Below are 20,486 nucleotides of genomic sequence, written 5' to 3'. Positions count from 1 at the left end.
CTCAGTACATATATATACAGCACCAAAACCAATCTCATACGTATATACAGCACCAGAACAAATATATCTCAATTTAGTGCAAGCCCTGCCGTATAGGTTTGTACGGCGTAAAACTACAGCTCCCAGCATGGCCCGGACAATAGTAAGGATATGCTGGGAGATGCTGTTTCACAAAAAAAATCATACCACCCATCATCTCGCTGCAGATCACACAGTGACTACATTACTGATTAGAGGCAGAATAAACATTTACATTAAGTGACTCACCGGTGACGTCTCAGATTCTAGTTCTTTTCTTCTCCCTCCGGTCCAGACCTCTATGATGGATTTCTTCCGGCCACGACCCATTTCTGCAGTTTTTTGCGCTCAGATGTCTTCAGCTTCTCACTTTTAAAACCTTTCCGCACCTATAAACGAAGTTAAAATTCTCAATTCCTCTAAATACAATAAAGCGCCATACACTGCACCTCTAACTATAATAGCACCATAGACTGTGTCCCTGATTATAATAGTACCATACACTGTGTCCCACACACACACACACACACCGTGCCCCCTGTAGATAGTACCCCCATAGGCTCCTGCAGATAGTGACCCCCATAGAGCCTATGTTGATAGTGCCCTACATAGAAGCCCCTGTAGATAGTGTCCCACATACAGCCCTCTGTAGATAGTGCCCACATATGAACTCCAGAGATGCAAGGCAATAGTGCTAACCACTGAGCCACCGTGCTGCCCTACATATAGCTTCCCCTATATAGATAGTGTTCCACGTATAGCCCACCTCTGTAGATAATCTCACATATAGCTCCCCCTGTATATAGTGTCCCACATATAGCCCACCCCTGTAGACAGTGCCCTACATATAGCCATCCTGTAGCTAGTGCCCCACAGGTAACCCACCTCTGTATATAGTGTCCCACATATAGCCCACACCTATAGAAAGTGCCCTAAAAAAATATCTCCCCTATAGATAGTGTTCTGCATACAGCCCACCCCTGTATAGTGTCTCACATATAGCTCCCCCTGTATATAGTGGCCCACATATAGACCCCCCTGTAGATAGAGCCCCCACTATAGATAATGCCAGTCACCGTTTTATTAGAAAAAAACGTTACATACTCACATGATCCCATTCCCGCGCAGTCCGATGGCAATGCAGATCTGCTCTCTTCTGTGCAGGTCTGCTGGAGCTGAACGGGGCGTCGTTCAATGATGCTGATTGGCGGGGCAGAATGACTTGCCCCGTCAATCAGCACCTTTCAAGCACGGAAGCGGCATGATGACATCATCGCGTCGTTGAAAGGCGCTGATTGGCGGGACAAGTCATTTTGCCCCGCCAATCAGCGTCATTGTAAGGCGCTGAATGGTCGGTCACGGAGCATGCCCCGCCATTCAGCGCTAATGCATGTATTTAGCTGTCGCTAACACCGGGGCCCCCTACGGTGCTAGTGATGCCTACGGCCAAGAGAGGGCTCAGCAGCGCGGGCCCTGTAGTAGCGGCGCTACCGCTGTAGCAGCTATAACAGCTGCTTGCGGTGCCACCGGGCATATGGGGGGGGGCATGTCGGCTGGCGGCACGGGCCTCCTCAAGCCGCTACGTCTGCTAGCACGGTAGTTACGCTTCTGCCCCCAGTATAGTGCCAAAGTGCCTATAGAGCTTTGGCCGGGGATTAAGCTTTTAGTGGGTGCTACAGCGCCGTGATCTACAAGGAAGGGGTGTGGGGGGGTTACGATCTACAAGGAAGGGGGGGGGTTACGATCTACAAGGAAGGGGGGGGTTACGATCTACAAGGAAGGGGGGGTTGCGATCTACAAGGAAGGGGGGGCTGCGATCTACAAGGAAGGGGGTTGCGATCTACAAGGAAGGGGGGGTTGCGATCTACAAGGAACGGGGGGTTGCGATCTACAAGGAAGGGGGGGGGTTGCGATCTACAAGGGGGGGGTTGCAATTTACAAGGAAGGGGGGGGTTGCGATTTACAAGGAGGGGGGGGGGTTGCGATTTACAAGGAAGGGGGGGTTGCGATTTACAAGGAAGGGGGGGTTGCGATTTACAAGGAGGGGGGGGGGTTGCGATTTACAAGGAAGGGGGGGTTGCGATTTGCGATTTACAAGGAAGGGGGGGGGTTGCGATTTACAAGGAAGGGGGGGGTGCGATTTACAAGGAAGGGGGGGGGTTGCGATTTACAAGGAAGGGGGGGTTGCGATTTACAAGGAGGGGGGGGTTGCGATTTACAAGGAGGGGGGGTTGCGATTTACAAGGAGGGGGGTTGCGATCTACAAGGAAGGGGGGGGGGTTACGATCTACAAGGAAGGGGGGGGTTACGATCTACAAGGAAGGGGGGGTTACGATCTACAAGGAAGGGGGGGTTGCGATCTAAAAGTGAGAAGGGTTGTTGCGATCTACAAGGGAGGGGTGGTCTGATATGCAAGGGTGGTGCGATCTACAGCTGGGCGGTGTGGCTATATACTAGGAGTCTGCTTCCCCACGTAACTGCTCCTTCGTACTGTATCATGTTGTTGAGTACAGAACAGCAGTTCCATGGGGAAGCAGAGACAGGACGTGGCGGACCAGGCAGTGACAAGGCGGCGGGGCGGAGCTTTCTCCTGCAGCACGGCGGCACTAAGGAAACGATTCTGTTAAACAGAATCGTGAGAGCCCTTGAGGGCGAATTAATCTAATTCATTTGATCGCCCAGCCCTAGTCTTATCCAGATCTTTTTCTCCGCCCCCCCCATTGCTTGGTTGAACTTGATGGACATATGCCTTTTTTTCCTGTACTACCTTTGTAACCCCATATTGCTATGTAGGGAAAGGGAGGTGACAAGGGAGTAGCAAGAGCAGATTCTACTTTTTAACATTAACTGTATATTCAAAACCAATTTGTTGGTTATAGACTAAGCAATGTTCCCTCTGACTGATACAGTCGATGTCTATCATCCTTTAATATCTGTAGACGATGTCATAAATGTCTAATGGGCGAGGATCCGTCCCATTAAGAGGACGGAGATCTCTGGTCCTATGAGAAGTTTTCATCCAATGGCTGCCTGATAGCGCACCTATCATAACGTTTTACACATAAATAATTAGAACATTGTAATAGATCTTTATCGTGCATTATTCTCGTCTTCAAGCAGACTTCAGTTTTCCTCTCCCTTCCTGCAGTCTCATTGTACAAATTCAGAAAGCTCTTTGTGGAAAAAAAAAACCTTTAAAAACTACTTTATCTGACATCTCTGGCCAATTCTTCCCCAGTGATGACAGCTGGTTGCCTGGGGGTAGAGTAGCCGGACCTGCAGTGATCAGCCGTTTGCTACGTCAGCTTCTTTTTATGAAGGTGGTTATCTTCATCCGACATCCCCTTTAAGGTAGACTCCAGAATAGGGAAAGCTCTACCTGTCCCAGTTAGTTATTTTTTAGGTATTTGAGATGCGCAGAAGAAGACCATCCCAATAATGTGGAAGGACAGAAGATTTTTCGACTTCAGTTTCCTCCCATAGCGTGTTAATATTATTAATGCATTGTACTATCCACTGTTAAAGGGGTTTTATGGAACCAATGTACTCAATCATATTTAACTGAACATCTAAAATTAATGCAGTTTGTAATATACTTGCGTTTGCATTGTTGTTTCTAACACCCTATTCCAAAGCCGGTCACGTGATGCGTCTGCCCCGTACATGAGCTATTACTTCCCTTTTCCGGCCGGCTCATTGGACGGGTACGTCATTTCAGACGTCACTATACAGTAAGGGAAGGGGTGGACCGGATCCTCTTTCTCAGCTGTCTCTGACCATGTGTGGTTGCTACACAAACGGTGTTCACCATCCATGCCCAATCCTCTGCTGTCCATAGCGCCTGCACCAAATTTAGGCAGTGAGACTTACAGGAAACGGCCGACAAGAGGAAGTATCAGAGGTAAACGTGCAAATCGAGCGCAGCGTGTGTGCAGTAGGTAAAAAGCTGGGCAGTGTTCTTACACCATCCCTAACCGGAATCTCAAATGAAAAAATTATGATTTTTGTATCAGAAAACCCTTTTAACATGACTCGTTTTATTTCTTTCTTATCTCACTTTATTTTTGTTTAGTAACTTTTTTCCTACCGTTGTTTAGAATAATTTGGTTACAAAGTGCTTTTATTAATCCGCGCTTTCTAGTATGCCGCAGAGGTCAGGAAGTTCTTTTTGAAGACTGGCCATGTTCTGAATAGGTTAAGAAAACAGCATAAAAGCGAATTGAAGCTGAAAGCTTTCCTAATTGATAACCACCCGCTGCTTTCACTGGTTTTGCAAGCCCAAATCTCAGAAACCAACAGCGAAGAAATAGTTTTTTTCTCTCCCTATCAAACCGTACGGCTTCTCTGCTTTCTAGTTTCCAGCAGCTCGGCAGACCAGATCTATTAGGTTTTTATCTTTTCTTCTCCATGTGTGCGCGGCAAACACAGCTAGACCGCTCCTCTGATATTAGTGGCGGAGAGACGCCGTGTAATGGGAACTTGTCTTCTCTCCGTCCCAGTAATGAACTTCTGGTAGAATCAATGAGTTGTTTTTGAATGTTTTATGTACATTGTCTGGAAATACACATGGGGAGAAGAGGGCTTTGAGTGCGTGCAGAAAACCCTACAGGCAAAAGGAATTACGCCGGTTATCTGTACCCATTAATGGAAAAACCTTCAGCCCCTCATTTGGAAACCCGCAGCTTATGTTGACTTTTGAAAATTATTTTATGGTTTACTTTACATATAGAATTAATTCAGGCCTGGAATAAATCTGAACTTCTGTTGGAGCATGCTGACAGAGTTGGGAGCCAGCAAAAACTCTGCCGGCGGGACTGTGTGGGCTTTACACAAAACTTGATGTCCCGCCCCTCATAGGCTCCAAAGTAGTAAGAATAGAGCTTCCCTTAAAGGCGTTATCTGAGAGCTTTAAAATTTTGCAGGAGGACAGGGGAGGGTATAAAATAATAAGCGAACAGATACTCGCCCTTACAAAGGCTCCTACGCTAACACCCCGTTTTCCGCTGCTCCGGTTTGGAAGATCCTGCGATGAACAGCGCGTGACGGCTGTATGATCTTCCAGGACCTAATCAGAGACTAATTGGGTGTCGGGATTAGAGTGGAGCGTGTTTCAATGGGTGAGTACCGGTTAGTTTATTATTTTATACCCTCCCATGACCTCCTGCAATATTTGAAAACTCCAGGATAATGGGATAAGAAGTGACACTCAAGTAGAAAAAATTGTGTTCCCCTATTTATCCTCCACTTTCCCAGTTGTTACAGAAATCCCCGAATAACATCCCCAGTAGTTACAGCTACCCCTTCAGTAGTCACAGCAGCTTCCTCGCCACAACATGCATGAAGTACAAAAAAAAACTGTTGCCGGGACCGTTTTTCTAGCTGCCGGGCGACCTGGTTTCATCAGGCCCTATATTAATCCACACAAAAAGTTTAGTAACTTCATAAATTCATTACATTGTTTATCTTGAACTGATCCAGAGGTAAAGACTGTATTCTAGTACAAACCAGCAGCCAGAATTCTGCAGGCTTCACAGCTGAAATCTTCCGGCATTCTTTTCTTGTTCGTTGTCTGCACACATTTTCCTCTGATGATTGGAATTCTAGGAAGTGTAGAACAGTGACACCTCTTTGAGAAGACCACATTTTTATTTAGACCAGATTTCCCGTGACAGATTTCAGTTCCATCAAATACTGTGCATACTGACCTTCTTTTCTGAAAGGACCACCCCTCTAGAAGACCATTTTTCAATGCAATTTTGGATGGTCATCTCAAAGAGGTTTCACTGTGCTTACACCATGCCATATAGAGTGCTCAGCTGAGCTGGTGGGGCTGTCTACAATCCAATCTTGTTGAATGTTTCCAATAGCAACCAGCAGAACTATGAATGCAGCTCTGGGCTATATACAGGCCCTAACTGAGGTTCAGTGTTTTATTTTTAATTATCTGTGTTAAGCTTTGTTCACACTAGCACTATGGCTTCTGTTTTTTTAACATAGTCATGACCGTTATGCCAGATCCATTTTCATTCTATTACTGGCGAATCCCAAAGGAACTAATTATCTTTAATAGGGTCTGTTGGGGTTCAGGTATTTTGACAAGAATAGCGCTGCACACTGCACTTCGTGATCTAGGTCACTGATGGTCAAATAGATAAATGAGGGTTTTGGCCTGGAGGTTCCTCTAGGCCGGTGGAGGTTCCTCTAGGCCGGTAGAGGTTATGAGGTTTGGATGTTTTTCGACTAAACCGTGAGTTCCAAGAAACTCGGGTAGAGAGGTGTTGCAAAATGAAAAGAATTTGAGGTCCTTGGCTTGACAAATTTTTGGGTGTCGCCCCCCTCCGCACCAATTTTATTCACCATCAAATTGTTGGATGGAGTTGGATGTTTAGCGTATTATTTTTACACCAGTATTGTGCTCAGAGTTGCTTTAAAGGATTTGTCGTCTTTTCTGTTTAATTTGTAATAAAAAGTCAACCACATCGTCCAGGATTTGCTCCCTTCACTTTTATTCAGCAGCCGGGTGCCCGAATGCATAGAGCCGAGCGATGTCACGGACAGCATTATACTCCATCTCTCCTTGCAGAAGGAATCCTAGGACCGATCCTGCCGGGAAGAGCGAGCACACCGTGGCAGAGATTGATGCAAGCAGAGGGTGCCTTGGAAGATGCGTAGATTCGGGAGGGAGGGACTGACTAACTTGACAGGATGTTGGACTGGGGCTTATTGCATAACTTCCTACTTTTAAATCCAAATTTTTAAGCCTTGCCTCCCAATATGTCAAACACCCCCAAAACCACTTTCGGGCATATTTGCATAAGTCACACCCCTTTGGGGGTCTATTTCGTAGGAAAATATGTGACAACTGAGACGGGAGTGAGTTTTGGGGGGGTTGTGACTGTGACCATAGAGAGGAGAGTGGGCTGGGGGGGGTTTATGGCTGTGACTAATGACAGGAGGATAGGCTGGAGTGGTTTCTGGGAGGAGAATGGGCTAGGATAAGTGTTGCTGTGACTGAGAGGAGGAGAGGCTTTGGCTACTGGGAGGGGGCTGGGCTAGAGTGTTGCTGTGACTACTGGGGAAGTTGGGATTGGGGCTGCTGTGATGTGTAAGGCTGGACTCGCACGTTCCCGGATGCAGTTTGGACCCGTCGTTGCTCCTATCTTTTTGAGCTGGTCCATAGACCTAGCTTAGGTTTGTGCAGACCTGGTATAAGTAATTCAATCTTCTTAGTGCCAAAAATACCCAGATTTGAGAGCAGTCTTGTATTCTCCAGATACGGCCCGGCTGTAATTTGTATTCTCTGTGGGTGCTTGGTGAATAAGAATGATGCATCCTGTGTGCGGATATACATGATCAGCGCTGTGTCTTGTCTTCTCACTCTTGTAAACCTAAGCGAGCAGAGCCCCCCAGGTGACCGCATTCGGGAGTTTCTTATGACACAACAGCCATGCGTGGGAATCTGTGAAACGTAGGAGAGCCGAATTGTTATGGAGCCTCTGCTGTGTGAAACGTTGCAGCTTGTATTAAACCGTGACAGGAAATCTATGGAGTTTGACAGCTGGAAGTTCATTGTGACCTGATTTTAAAGCAGAGTTAATCCTGCGCCTATTTTCTAGGTTATTTATACCCTGTACTCGTATTCACTTTTCTAGCTTGATCCTGTATTTGTTGGATAACACCCATTAGGCTGAGGAGGTGAAACAAGGCTTTGGCTGTCATATGTTGGCAATGGTATTCAATAATCCCCAAAAAATCTAAAAGTCTAGAATTTTTTCCAAAATTAATGTAGGATTTCACACGACCCGATGCAGTCGACTGAACTGACCAATGAGGAATATCAACCAGGGCACCTAAGATGTTTCGCAGATGGATGGGGCTCCAAATAGGCCATGCCAGAATATGTACTCCAGAGCATTATGTGAGCGATCGCTGATTCAAGTCCCCTAATGGGACAAAAAAAAGGAAAGTCGATTCTTTTCTTCCCATTCCCTTCCCAATTTTTTTCTAAAAATTAGTCGATACATTTTATGTACCTTAAAAGATTACCAATAAAAACGAAAACCAGTCCCACAAAAGCCACCAGAAACACATGTTAATGCCATTAAAAATGCTTAAGATGCATGTAGTTTTTTATACTGCAAATAGTGTGTGAAGGCGGTCATGGTCACACAAAATCTGCTTCTATAAGGCTGAGTTCACACGGGGCGGATACGCTGCGTAAAAGCACGCCCTGTGCGCCGCAGGGTATTCCGTGATGAAAAACCGCACCACACATGCAGTTTTTTTTATACAGTTTTGAGCGCTAAACACAGGAGAGGAGACCTATCAGTCTTTGCCTTCTTTTGGATCCACTCCTGGCTTTGCCCCAAATGTGTGTGTATGTATGTGGGATTCTAGCCTTAGGGGATATTCACACAGTGTGGTCTAATCATGGTTTATTGATGTGGTTTCCACAAATTTGTGGTAATCGCGACGATGAACCACGATTTGATTGCATCGTGTGAATAAGCCCTAAAGAAAAGGTTATAAACCTCAACCGCTGAATGGTCAATTGACTCTTAACCCCTTAGTGACCAGCCTATTTTAAACCTTAATGACCAAGCTATTTTGTAAGTTTTTTTTCATTGTCGCATTCCAAGAGCTATAAATTTTTTTATTTCTGCGTCGACACCACTGTATACAGTCTTGTTTTTTGCGGGACAAGTTGTATTTTTAATGGCACCAATTAGGGGTACATATAATTTGATTAACTTTTTGGAGGGGGGGGGGAATGGAAAAAAAAATATTTTTGCGTCTTCGATTTACGCCGTTTACTCTCTGGTATAAACAACGTAATAGCTTTATTCAGTGGGTCATTACAATTGTGGCGATGCCAAATTTATATAGACTTTGCATGTTTTACTACCTTTACACTACTTTTTCATAATTTGTTTTTGTGTTGCCATGCTTTAAGAGCCATAATTTATTTTATTTTTACACCGATGCAGCTGCATGAGGGCTTGTTTTTTGCGGGACGACTTCTAGTTTTTATTGGTATTTTGGATTAGATGTGGCTTTTTGATCACTTCTTATCAAATTTGTTTGGTTTGAAGACAGGATGAACATAAAACAGCAATTCTGGCATTGTTTTTTATTTTATTTCTTACAGCGTTCATCGTGCGGGTTAAATAACGTAATAGCTTTATAGGTGGGGTCGTTACCAAACACGTGTAAGGTTTTAATTTTTGGGGGGGTTTTTCATATTAAAGTATTTTCTAAGGGAAAAAGTGGGTTTTTCATTTTTTTTTTTATTTGAAATTTTTATTTATTAACTTTATTAAACTTTTTGATAACTTTATTTTTAGTCCCACTAGGAGACTTCACTATGCGATCTTCTGATTGCTTTTATAATACACTGCAATACTTCTGTATTGCAGCATATCTTTGCCTGTCAGTGTAAAACTGATAGGCACCCGCTAGGTCATGCCTCAGGCATGACCTAGCAGGCATCCACTACAGGCAGCCTGGGGGCCTTTGTTAGGCCCCCGGCTGCCATAAAAGCCATCAGCACCCTGCGATTGCAATTGCAGGGTGCCAATGTGGTGAGGGAGGGAGCTAAGGGAGGGAGCTCCCTCCCTCCAAAACCACTTGGATGCGGCGCTCGTTATTGAGTTGAGATGTTGATATCGATCCCGCCGGTTAGAGCTGGTGCCCGGCCGTCTTTAGACCGCCCAACACCCGCTTTAGCCGGCACAGGAAACCCGTGAAAAGGCGACGCTTTGGCATCAGTACTCTTAACGGCCGCTGTAAAAAGGCGTATTGGCAGTCGTTAAGGGGTTGTACCAGAAATGACAAATATTAATTATCTGTAGAATAGGAGATAATTGTCTGATTGTTGGGGGCCCTACTGCTGGGACAACCCTCAGATTGCGAGTGGGCGGTCATAATCACTGATTGACAGCCTTCCCTGTATGACTGTGTATGTAGAGATAGCCGTCGATCACTGTGTAGACCGCCCACGAGACTCCTAAGCCCAATATAAGCAGAGGTTTAAATGAATAATTTACAAGTTATACTGAATCTTTTGCTACAAAAATATACATCAACCTGCTCAGCGCCTCCTGCTCTATAACATGCTGCCCGCAGATCAGACTGAATTGTCAACATGACAGGTTCCTTTTAAAGGGGTTGTCCCAGTATTAAATGTTGTTGCAATATAATTACGCAATTGCAATTAATTAGTTTTATCATTTTAATTTGTTACAAAAATGCTCTGTATATTCCCTTCAGTATAATGGTGCCCCATGGTGTTCAGTATGTAAAGTAATGTGCACATCCTCCACCAGTGCTGAATGAGGACGCACATGCTCCGTTCCCCTCTGCAACTGCAACCAGCCAATAGAAAATGTCTTCTCTGCTTGTCGGACAGCTTGTAGTGTGAATAGAGACTCACACAGTAAGAAACACACAGGAGAGCCAGCAGTTTAGATGAAGAGCGAGCCGGCATACAGCACTGCTTACATACATAGTAGAGCTCTCCCACCTCCTGTTCATCCTCTCACTGTGTGTAAGCTGCAGGCTCTCCCTCTTTTTCAGTTCTATAGGGCTGGGTTCTCCCGTCTCCTGTTCATCCTCTCATTGTGTGTAACTTCAGTCTCTCCCTCGTCTTCAATTTATATAGGGCTGGGCTCTCCCTCTAAAAATACATGTAATGGGGGGCATTTATAAAAGTTCTCCTAGAAAGGAGACAGAGGCAGTGAAACAGAACGCTCTTCCTATACAAGCTATGACAGGAAGGGGGAGGAGATGCAGCAGAAAGGACACGCCCCCTGGGCTTCCAGCCTGAAGAAAATCTAGCAGAGCAATGAATTGGAGATCTCTGAATCCATATAAGATACAGGGATGGTCCTAGATTTGTAAGAAAGAGATTGACTTGCACTATATTATGTCTGATTTTTTTATTTTTTTTTCATTAATTCTGAGACAACCACTTTAAGGGAACATTGCATCCCTGAGAAGGGTGTCCATAGTCTTTGTTTCCTTGATTCATTGTGTTCGTATTTGCTACTTATATTTTTGCTCCGGTTTTCATCTTAAAGTAGGGTGTTTTATTATGATTTTAGCTGTGTGGTGCAATTCTTTCCATAACATATAGGGTATATAAGTATAAATGTGGAAGGCACACTTGTTTATTACAAAAGGTGGGATACATACATCAACCATGCTTAGGTTATCTCGTATGGTCAATATTCATGTTGGTGCAATCGATTCTTTCATTGTATTCTATGGACTGACAAATATGCAAATTTAGATTAAACAATTCGCTCATATCTAACTTCAGACAAAATTTATACTGTTATTCCTAGTTCAGGCCTTGGGGGGGTGCATGAAACATGAATTCAAAGAATACAACGGAGAGAATCCCTGTGTCATGCTCTGCCCCTTCAGACCCCCACTATGCCAGTTTTACCTTGAGTTATCATTTGGGTCACTTCTGGCATGTCTGTTTTAGTTAATACTTGTATATAACAATTCTGGAGGATCTTTTTATAGAACTTTGCATTGTGCCGTCCCTCTGTTATTCCTCCTACAAACTTATTAATAAATTCACAACTGGGTGTTACCAGTTGGTGTGTCTCTACACAAACTGGTCATGTCCAATTAGAGATGCACGATGCATCGAAACTTCGATACTGTTTCGATACTCTGCATCCCCAAACGGTTCGATACCGTTATTTCATGCATTTCGATACTAAGCTGTGCAGCCGCACAGCTAAGTATAGTAATACATGAATGTATGAGAGCGGGGCCGTGGCTGTGTAATACAGTCATTCCCCCGCTCCTGACAAGTGCGTTCCGTCAGGATGATGTGATGCACTGCACTAATGAGCGGTGGCACTGAAGACAGAACATGGCGGGCGCACTACAAAACACCCCCATGTTCTGTCCTCAGTGCCTGCGCCGCCGCTCATTAGTGCAGCGCCCTCCGCACGCACTTAATGTCAGGAGCGGGGCAATGGCTGTCTTACACCGCCGCAGCCCCGCTCTATAACGGCGGAGATCAGAGAAACCTCTCATCTCCGCCGCTATTCTCCTGAATGCTGCGATCAAAGCTGACTGCAGTATTCAAGAGGAAAGTGGGAAGGGGGATGTCCCTTGGATCGCGTTACAGGTATCCATGTGACGCGGTTGAGGGACATACCATATATGGGCAGACAGCCCAGGGTCCATTGAAGAACCCCAGGGCTGTCTTACCATATTTCCTGTTGTTAGGCCATACTGAGGTATGTCCTAACAACTGCCTGTATACTATACGTACACAGGCTAATGTACTGGCACATATCTGATATGTCAGTACATTAAAGTTTAAAAATAAAGTAATATTAAATTAAAAAAAATACACACACGTTTTTTTACAATAAACATTAAAATAAGTCTCAATACATAAAATATACACATGTTCAGTATCGGCGCGGCCGTAATAACCTGCACAACAATTACTTTGCGTCATTTATGATGTGTACTCTGTCAAAAATAAAATAAACACTGCTTTCTATCACTTATTGTGGGGCACGAGGTGCGATGATGAATTTAACCTCCATGTTCCTCACATTAATAGTAATTAACCCCATCATGTACCTTACACATTAACCCATTATGACTGAGAAACATGATGGGGTTAATTACTATTAATGTAAGGCACATTCAAAATTCATCATCACACCTCGCGCCTCACATCAGAAAATGGAAGAACTTTTTTTAAAATTTGTAATACTTTTGGCAAAGTATCGTTTTGGTATTAATTCCCAATACTACACGAAGTATCGTTATCAAAGTCCAAATTCTGGTATCGTGACATCCCTATGTCCAATCCTTGCTTACTGTCTGAGGGTATTTTCACAAGCAGTGTTTTCAGGCGTATTTCGTGCCGTTTACGCCTCGAAAAACGCCTGAAAAAGCGGAAGCTGAACGCCTACAAACATCTGCCCATTGAAATCCATGGGAAAAACAGCATTTAGTTCATACGGGGCGAATTTTAAGGCGCTATTTTAAAAAACGGAGCATAAAAAGACGTTCCGTAAAAAGAAGCATGTCGCTTCTTGAGGCGTTTTTTTGGAGCTGATTTTCCATTGAACACTATGAAAAACGGCTGAAAAGAAGCTCCAAATTAAAAGAAGCCTCATTTTCAGCTTCAAAAACGCCATAAAATCAGTATTTTTAGAAGTTTTTTTGCTAAGCGTGTGCACATACCCTCAGACTGTGTAGGAATACACCCCTTTGACCAGGGGAATGGTAACACCCAGTTATCAAATTTATTCATTCATTTCTAGGAGGAATAACCGGAATGGCACATCGCAGAGTTCTAAGAAAATATGTTACAGAATTGTTATTTCATGGGGAATACAAGTATTTGCTAAACTAAACCTGTCAGGAGAAGTGATGGATCCTCTAGAATTACTTTGAAAGATTAGATCTGACTGACCGTCTCACAACTACATTAAGTAGCCTTTGATAGATGATTGATATATTGTTATCAAGTTGATATTCTTATTGTGCCGACTTCTATATTGTTTTATCCAGACCTGAAACAAGAGCAGAACCTGTCCAGATACTCAGTGAGGAAGAGATGAACAAGCTCGGTGCCAAGATCGTCAAGGCAGAGATAATGGGGAACACGGTAAGTCTGGTTACAGAATGGTCGTCGCCATAACTCGAGGACCCAACTTCTGACTATTCATAAATTCACTTTTTGTGGAGGCAAGTTATATGTACAGCCCGTTAGAGGCCGCCGAAAAAACACCTATAGGCAGTCACTAACGGGTTAACTCAATTACGATATACCAAAAAATACTTCTGTGTTATTTTAGCCCTAAAACAAAAACCAAGATCTAAAATAAGCCTTTTTACGGCGCTGCATCGGAATAAATAAACACCGCCAGGAGCAGTTGAATCTCCCTGCACGGGCTGGGAGCAGACCTGCTCGAGCGGGCGGGAATGATATCTGTATCGATCCCGCTAGTTAGCGGGGATCAATAGTGAGCACCGCATCTGAGTGGTTTCATCCCACCGGCACCCTGCGATGCGATCGCGTGGCTTCTATGGCGGCCGGGGGCCTCACAAAGCCCCCCAGATCTGCCTCTAGTTAATGCCTGAGGCATGGCCTAATAGTGCCAGAAATGCTGTTTTCTGCTCATCCTGCCTTATAAAATATGTGAGAAAAAGTGTACTCCAAAATGGAACCAATAAAAACTACACGTCGTCCCACAAAAAAAAAAGTTATGGCTCCTAAAACATGGTGACACAAAAACAAAGAATTTTAGAAAAACGTGTTTTTACTGTGTAAAAGTAGTAAAACATAAAAAAACTATATAAATTTGGTATCGCCGCAATCGTAACGACCCGCTGAATAAAGTTATTTATACCACACGGTAAATTTAGGACGCAAAAAGTGTGGCGAACTTGCTGTTTTTTTTTCTATTCTCCCCCCCCCACCCCCCCAAAGTCTATAAAAGTTAAGTTAATCTATAAATTATATGTTCCCCTAAATGGTGCTATTAAAAAATACTTTTGCCACAAAAAAGCAAGACATTATACAGCTATGTAGATGCGAAAAGGAAGAAGTTATAGCTCTTCGAATGCGACGATGGAAAAACGTAAGAAATAGCTTGGTCATTAAGGGGCTAAAGGGGAACTTGACTACCCTGTAACTCAATTGTCTCTGTACGCCGGAGGCCGGTCTCTGTACGCCAGGGACTAGAGACTGACTCCATATAAGACAAGGAGTTTTCTCTCTTGACACTCTGCATTTTGTAGAGGGTTTATTCTTGAGGCCATGGGGTGTAAAAGCTGCAGATATTAATTCAATCAGACAATGTTTGTCCTGTGTGTCTGCACTTTTATTAATGTTGTTATTTCCAGCAGTAATAAAATCTCACTAGGGTGCAATCTAAACTAATAATGTGTTGTGTGGTATTCGCACATAATCTCTTATTTATATAACACACTTGGCAGGAATGAGTAGATCTGTTTTTATATTATTGCAGAATATCAATTAACTGTCTGGAGATTGATTATCCAAATTGTGTATTAATTTAAAATATGCTTTTTTTTGTTACACAGATCTAGTAAAGCATTCAGAGCATTGTGTAGCATTTGCATGGTACCACTTAAAATTAATAGAATTGATCCTAAATCTTGAATTTATTTTTGGTATTTTGTTAAAGGGAGTCGGTCATCAGATTCCACCACCCGCTAAATAGGTCTTGGGGAAGGCAGAAAAAACGTCCCCATTTTTGCTAAAGAAGTCTAAGCATTCCTGAGAAAATAATGTTTCTCGTTAAAGTATTCACTGGGGTACACAGTACCATGGTATAGGCCGCTGTCATTAGGAGGCTGACACCAGGTAAATATAAAAAAAGTGTGGCTCCACCCAGTGACCTATTCCGTGTGCTGAGCACTCCTCTCCTCAGTTTTAGCTTAGTGTCCGTAGGAGGCAGACGTGTCCTGCACTGCAGGCAATTCTGCTAGATTTTTTTTATTTTAGTTTTATTTTTATTTCCTGTGCAGGGTCAGAGTCCCTCGTGTGTTCCACTTGGTGACTCCCCTGCGGGAACTGGGCGGAAAGAATTTTGGCAGATGCTCTTCCCACCTCAGTGACTGCCCACCCCTCACCCAATCCCCTATTATTAACAGACCGGCGGTTGAGAATACTAGACAGCCACACTACGTAAGGGGTTTCTAACACTTATATGCTGACAAACATTATCTTCAGGTTTTTTTTACTGAAGTGTTCCGCCGGCGCCGCCGTTAATTTAGGCCCCCGGCTACGGTTATCTGCTAGGCTGTAAGCAGGCCACGCCCCCTCGTGTTCTCGTTCGCTCTCTTCCCCGCCACGCCATTTTCCCGTGACGTTTCTTTTCCGCGTTCTCAATTGGTCGCTGGGTGGGACCACTGTCCAAACAGCATGGCGTGGGTTTTTCTGGAGGTGAGGGGTTTTATGTTTCCCTTAGATGCTTTTCACTCTATCACCTGGTAGTGACCGCCATAGTACATTGAACTGGTGTACTGAAGTCATACAGCACTGGGAACGTTTCCTGCTTCACGGGGGACGCAGCACCTAGGGGGTCTGGGAGGATAGCCATTGGCTATAGTATTTTTTTGTAAAAGGCTCCTAATATGTCTACAAATGGTAAAGCTCCTAAGACCCAAATCCCTCCTGCCATTGTAACGCACTTTGCGTGTATGTGGTGCAGTGCAAAGTTTCCATGTGGGCAGGCTGACCCAGTCTATCTTCAGTGCCCTTAGTCTAAACCACCACAGGATTTCTCAGTTCCCACTATTAGTGAGCATATTACCCCCCAATAGGCGACTTCTCTCACCCAGGCAGTTGATAATCTCGCCTGCATCTCTCGGGCAACGGCGGATGCCTTGCAACGCCTTCTTCAGCAATTAGAATCTCAATTGTCTGACTCCTCTCGGGCACCACAGTCCATTCAGCGGGCCAGGAAATCAAGGAGATATCACCTTCCTTCCTTTTTGGACAAAAATGCTGTAGGCGTCCTTCATTCCTTTCATATCTGAACCAGCTTCTTCATGGGAAGTCTCTCTCTCCATCTCGGAGTTTGAATGTAATAGAAGGGAATCCACTCCTCTTGCAGTGAAGGATCTCATTCAGGCAGTGAGAGAAATAATTAAGATTGCAGATGATCCTGCTGAATCCCCTCCGAATGACTTATTATTGCATCGCCAGAGGCCTTTTCAGATCATAAGGGTTTTGATTGTTTTCTGATGCATGGAAACACCCTGACCGACCTATGCATGAGCCAAGAGTGCAAACTATATGTATCCTTTCACTGATGAGTGTATTACCAATGGTCGGCTCATCCCAAGGTAGATGCTTCCATTGCCCGGCTTTATGAAAATATTACCTTGCAGGTTGCAGATGCTTCCGCCTTAAAGGACCCAGTTGATGCCAAAGTGGAGTCTATGGCAAAAGCCAATTTTAGCGCAGCTGCGGCTTCAATCAGACCTTCTTTTGCAGCATATTCAGTTAGCTTGGGTAGTATTGAACTAGGTACTCCACTACAGAATGCTATTGATTCAGGGGACTCTCGTGGATACTTCCCTGCTATCTTCACAGCTTTTTCAAATGTCTAAATATATCTGTGAGGTCTCCGTTCAAGCTGCCCAACGGTCGGCTAAGGCCATGACTAATGCGGTAGCTGTCCGCATTGCCATTTGGACTAGGAACTGGTGGGATACTGACAGTGCCTCCAGGAGGAAGGATTTTGCCCTTCCATTAGCCCAGGATCTCCTTTATGGCCCTGACCTGGTCCAACTAATTTCTGAGGCTACAGGAGTTGGACCACAACATCGTCAAAGGCGATGCTCAATTCCCTCAATTAGAAGACGAATGTGGTTTTGTTAATTTCTTGACTCCGCTCCACATCAGAGGCAGAACTCACATGACTCCCGTCCCTATTGAGTGCAGAGGCCTTCCTTTTTGGTCCAGATATTCTGGCAGCGCCGCAACAGACCCGCTAGACCTGCTCCGGCAGAGCGGGCTTCCACAACCTGAAAATTCTCCCTTACCCGAGCTGCTCCCTTGGTTGGGAGAACTGCTGCTCTCCTTCCAGGAGATATGGCGTGAAAACTTCGAAGATGCTTGGGTGCAGGAGGTTGTTTCGAGAGGCTACAAAATAGTTTTCTTCACGCCCTCCAGGTTGGTTTTTCCTGTCAATGCCCCTCCAGGGTCCCTGCTTTTTCTCAAGCCATTCAAAGCCTCCTCCGTCAAGGAGTTTTTGTCCAAGTACCAGCTCCAGAACTGTTCAAAGGGTTTTATTCAATCCTTTTCACAGTACAAAAGAAGGACGGTTCTCTTCATCCCAATATGGATATAAAACGTCTCAATCAACATGTGAAGATTCAAAGGTTTCGCTGGTGGTCGCTTCCTTGTGGATCGACAAGTTCCTGTCTTCATTTGACATCAAGGATACTTATCTTCATGTTCCCATTTCTCAAGTACATCAGCGTTTCCTGCGCTTTGCTGTAGGTTCCAAGCATTTACAGCATGTGACCCACTCCTTCAGACTGGCCACGGCTCTACGGGTCTTCACCAAGGTCATGGTGGCGCCCATGGCTCTCCTCAGATCCAGGGGGATAGCGGTTATCCCATACTTGGACGACCTTCTGGTGAAGGCATCTTCCAAACAGGACAACTTGGATAGTCTCAACATTACACTGGATTGTCTTCGCAGTTTCGGGGGGCTGATCAACGGCACCAAGTCATCTCTCACTCCTTCTCGGAGAATGGAGTTCTAGGGATGGTCCTGGATACACAGGCAGCCAGGGTATTCTTACCCAAGGACAAGATCACCACTCTCAGACAGGGAGTGACAGTACTCTGCAGGAATGCTCTTTGCTCCATCCGCTTCTCAATGAATGTCCTGGGGACAATGGTCTCAACCTTTGAGGCATTCCCTTTTGCTCAATTTCACTTCTGATCCCTACAATTGGCGATTCTATCTCGTTGGGAAAAGTCTCTGGATTCCTTAGATGTGGTGATCTATCTGTCCCTTTCAGTCAAGAAGAAAGAGCTGCTGTGGTGGATGTCTTTCCCCAACATCTCTCAGGGAAAACCCTTCACAACTCTCCACTGGCAAGTCATCACAATGGACGCAAGTTTGTCCGCCTGGGGGGTGGTCTTCGGCTGCCTCACAGTCCAGGGCACCTGATCCAACCCGGAAGCTCCGCTCCAGATCAACATTTTGGAGCCGAGGGCCATCTGTCTGGCCTTGTTTCACTGGACGTCTTGACTCCAGGGTCCTCCAGTGCGGATACAGACAGACAACTCTACAGCAATAGCGTACATAAATCATCAGGGAGGTACAAGAAGCAGGGCAGTATGGAAGGAAACCTCCACGATTCTTTGTTGGGCGGAACAAAATGTTTTAGCAGTGCACATCCCAGGAGTAGACCACACTGAGGCAAATTACCTGAGCCGGGAACGCTCTTCATCCAGAGATTTTTCACTGCATTTGCATGCGGTGGGATTTCCCGGATGTGGATCTCTTCGCCTCTCACCTCAATCACAAGTGCCTGGACTACGTCACCAGAACCGGGGATCCCAGGGCCATAGGAGTCGACGCTCTGGTTCTCCCATGCTCATCCTTCAACCTCCTTTATCTTTTTCCTGCCCTTCGCCTTCAGTGTTGAAAAGGGTCACGGATGTTAAACCTATTACAGATGGCAGACATTGATTCCAGGTGGTAAGATATGGTTTTGGTAACCGGAGTCTCCCTTAAAAAGATAAATATAAGTCATCATAGTCTGTCCTGTCCTATCCAAACTTTGTAATAAGGGAAGTCACAACTTATATGGCTGACATTACATTTCTTACAAAGTCTATCTCTGGTTTGAACAACAAATCTGCCTAGTTATACAGTACAAAGTAGAGAAGAAAGAATAACCGCAGCACTCCAATTAAAGAACAAAATTGTGTTTGTTTATTCACCAAACATGCTTGGTGAATAAACAAGTACACACATTTTTTTCCCCAATTGGAGTGCTGCAGTTATTCTTTCTTTGCTTTGGACAAGTAAGTTCACTTGGACCGGGGATCATTTTCGCTCTGTTCACCACCCACTGTTGGGGATTCCTAATACGCTGGTAGTTCTGCTGAATATCTATATTTTAGTTATATAGAAGTGGAAGACTTACTATTCTGGTGACCAGGAAAGCTGGGTGACACCCCCCTGTGGAAGCAGTAAGGACTGACATATTGATTGTCACTCCGCTCTCCTAGTAACACAATTAAAAACTTTCACGGTATATAGAATTTTTTAAAACCCATCAGTGCCGTTTCTGTGATGGAGAAGAGGAGAGTCTCCTGCTGATGTATACATGAATCTGTATCCAGGTTCAACTTTGCGTCTACATCTATGTATTGAATTATTTATTTATTCTTGTTTGTATTTATTTTTTGAAAGGAGACTTTCAGTGTAACTTTTTATTTATATGGTGAAAGAAAACGTATGTTGTTGTTTTTCTAGCAATTTTGTTTTCTACTACAATTAGCGGTATTTTTTTTTATTTTGTTTTTGCATAAACTACCTAGGCCCTTTAAATTCTTCGTTCCCAGTGTCCGTCAAAGGTTTCCATCAGGAGAATTCCCATATGGAAATCTCCGACGTATACATCTGGCAGATGCCTTTGTATAGGCATATAGTGGCATCCGTCACCCATAGGCTATTATGGCTTCTTTTAATCGCTAATGGTGTTTACATTTAACGGATTCCGTTATAGTGGCATTCATCACCTATAGGCTCCCATGTTAAAGAAACCGTGCAATATAATTTTGTCGCTTACCGGATTTCTTTGAGTGGAATAGTGCAGTCTACTGCTCTATTCTATACAGCAAACATACGTTATCTCTGACATATTCCTCCCGACGGCACTCTATTGGCTTCTTTTTTGTATAATGGGAATTT

The 20,486-nt window shown here is 44.4% G+C and overlaps 1 protein-coding gene across 2 annotated transcripts in view; it reads left to right on the top strand.

Moving 5' to 3' along the window:
• CWF19L2 (CWF19 like cell cycle control factor 2) overlaps positions 1 to 20,486 on the top strand; it is a 128,320-nt gene that overhangs the window by 45,610 nt on the left and 62,224 nt on the right. For both annotated transcript variants that reach the window (XM_075851586.1, XM_075851585.1), the window contains exon 9: positions 13,579 to 13,675. In XM_075851586.1, coding sequence (XP_075707701.1) covers positions 13,579 to 13,675 — 97 coding nt within the window. The remainder of the gene's footprint in view (positions 1 to 13,578; positions 13,676 to 20,486) is intronic.

This window comes from Rhinoderma darwinii, chromosome 2, assembly GCF_050947455.1.
Source record: "Rhinoderma darwinii isolate aRhiDar2 chromosome 2, aRhiDar2.hap1, whole genome shotgun sequence".
Classification (NCBI taxonomy): Eukaryota; Metazoa; Chordata; class Amphibia; order Anura; family Rhinodermatidae; genus Rhinoderma; species Rhinoderma darwinii.
Note: the sequence above shows the minus strand (reverse complement) of the source record. Positions and strands in the feature narration are given on the sequence as shown.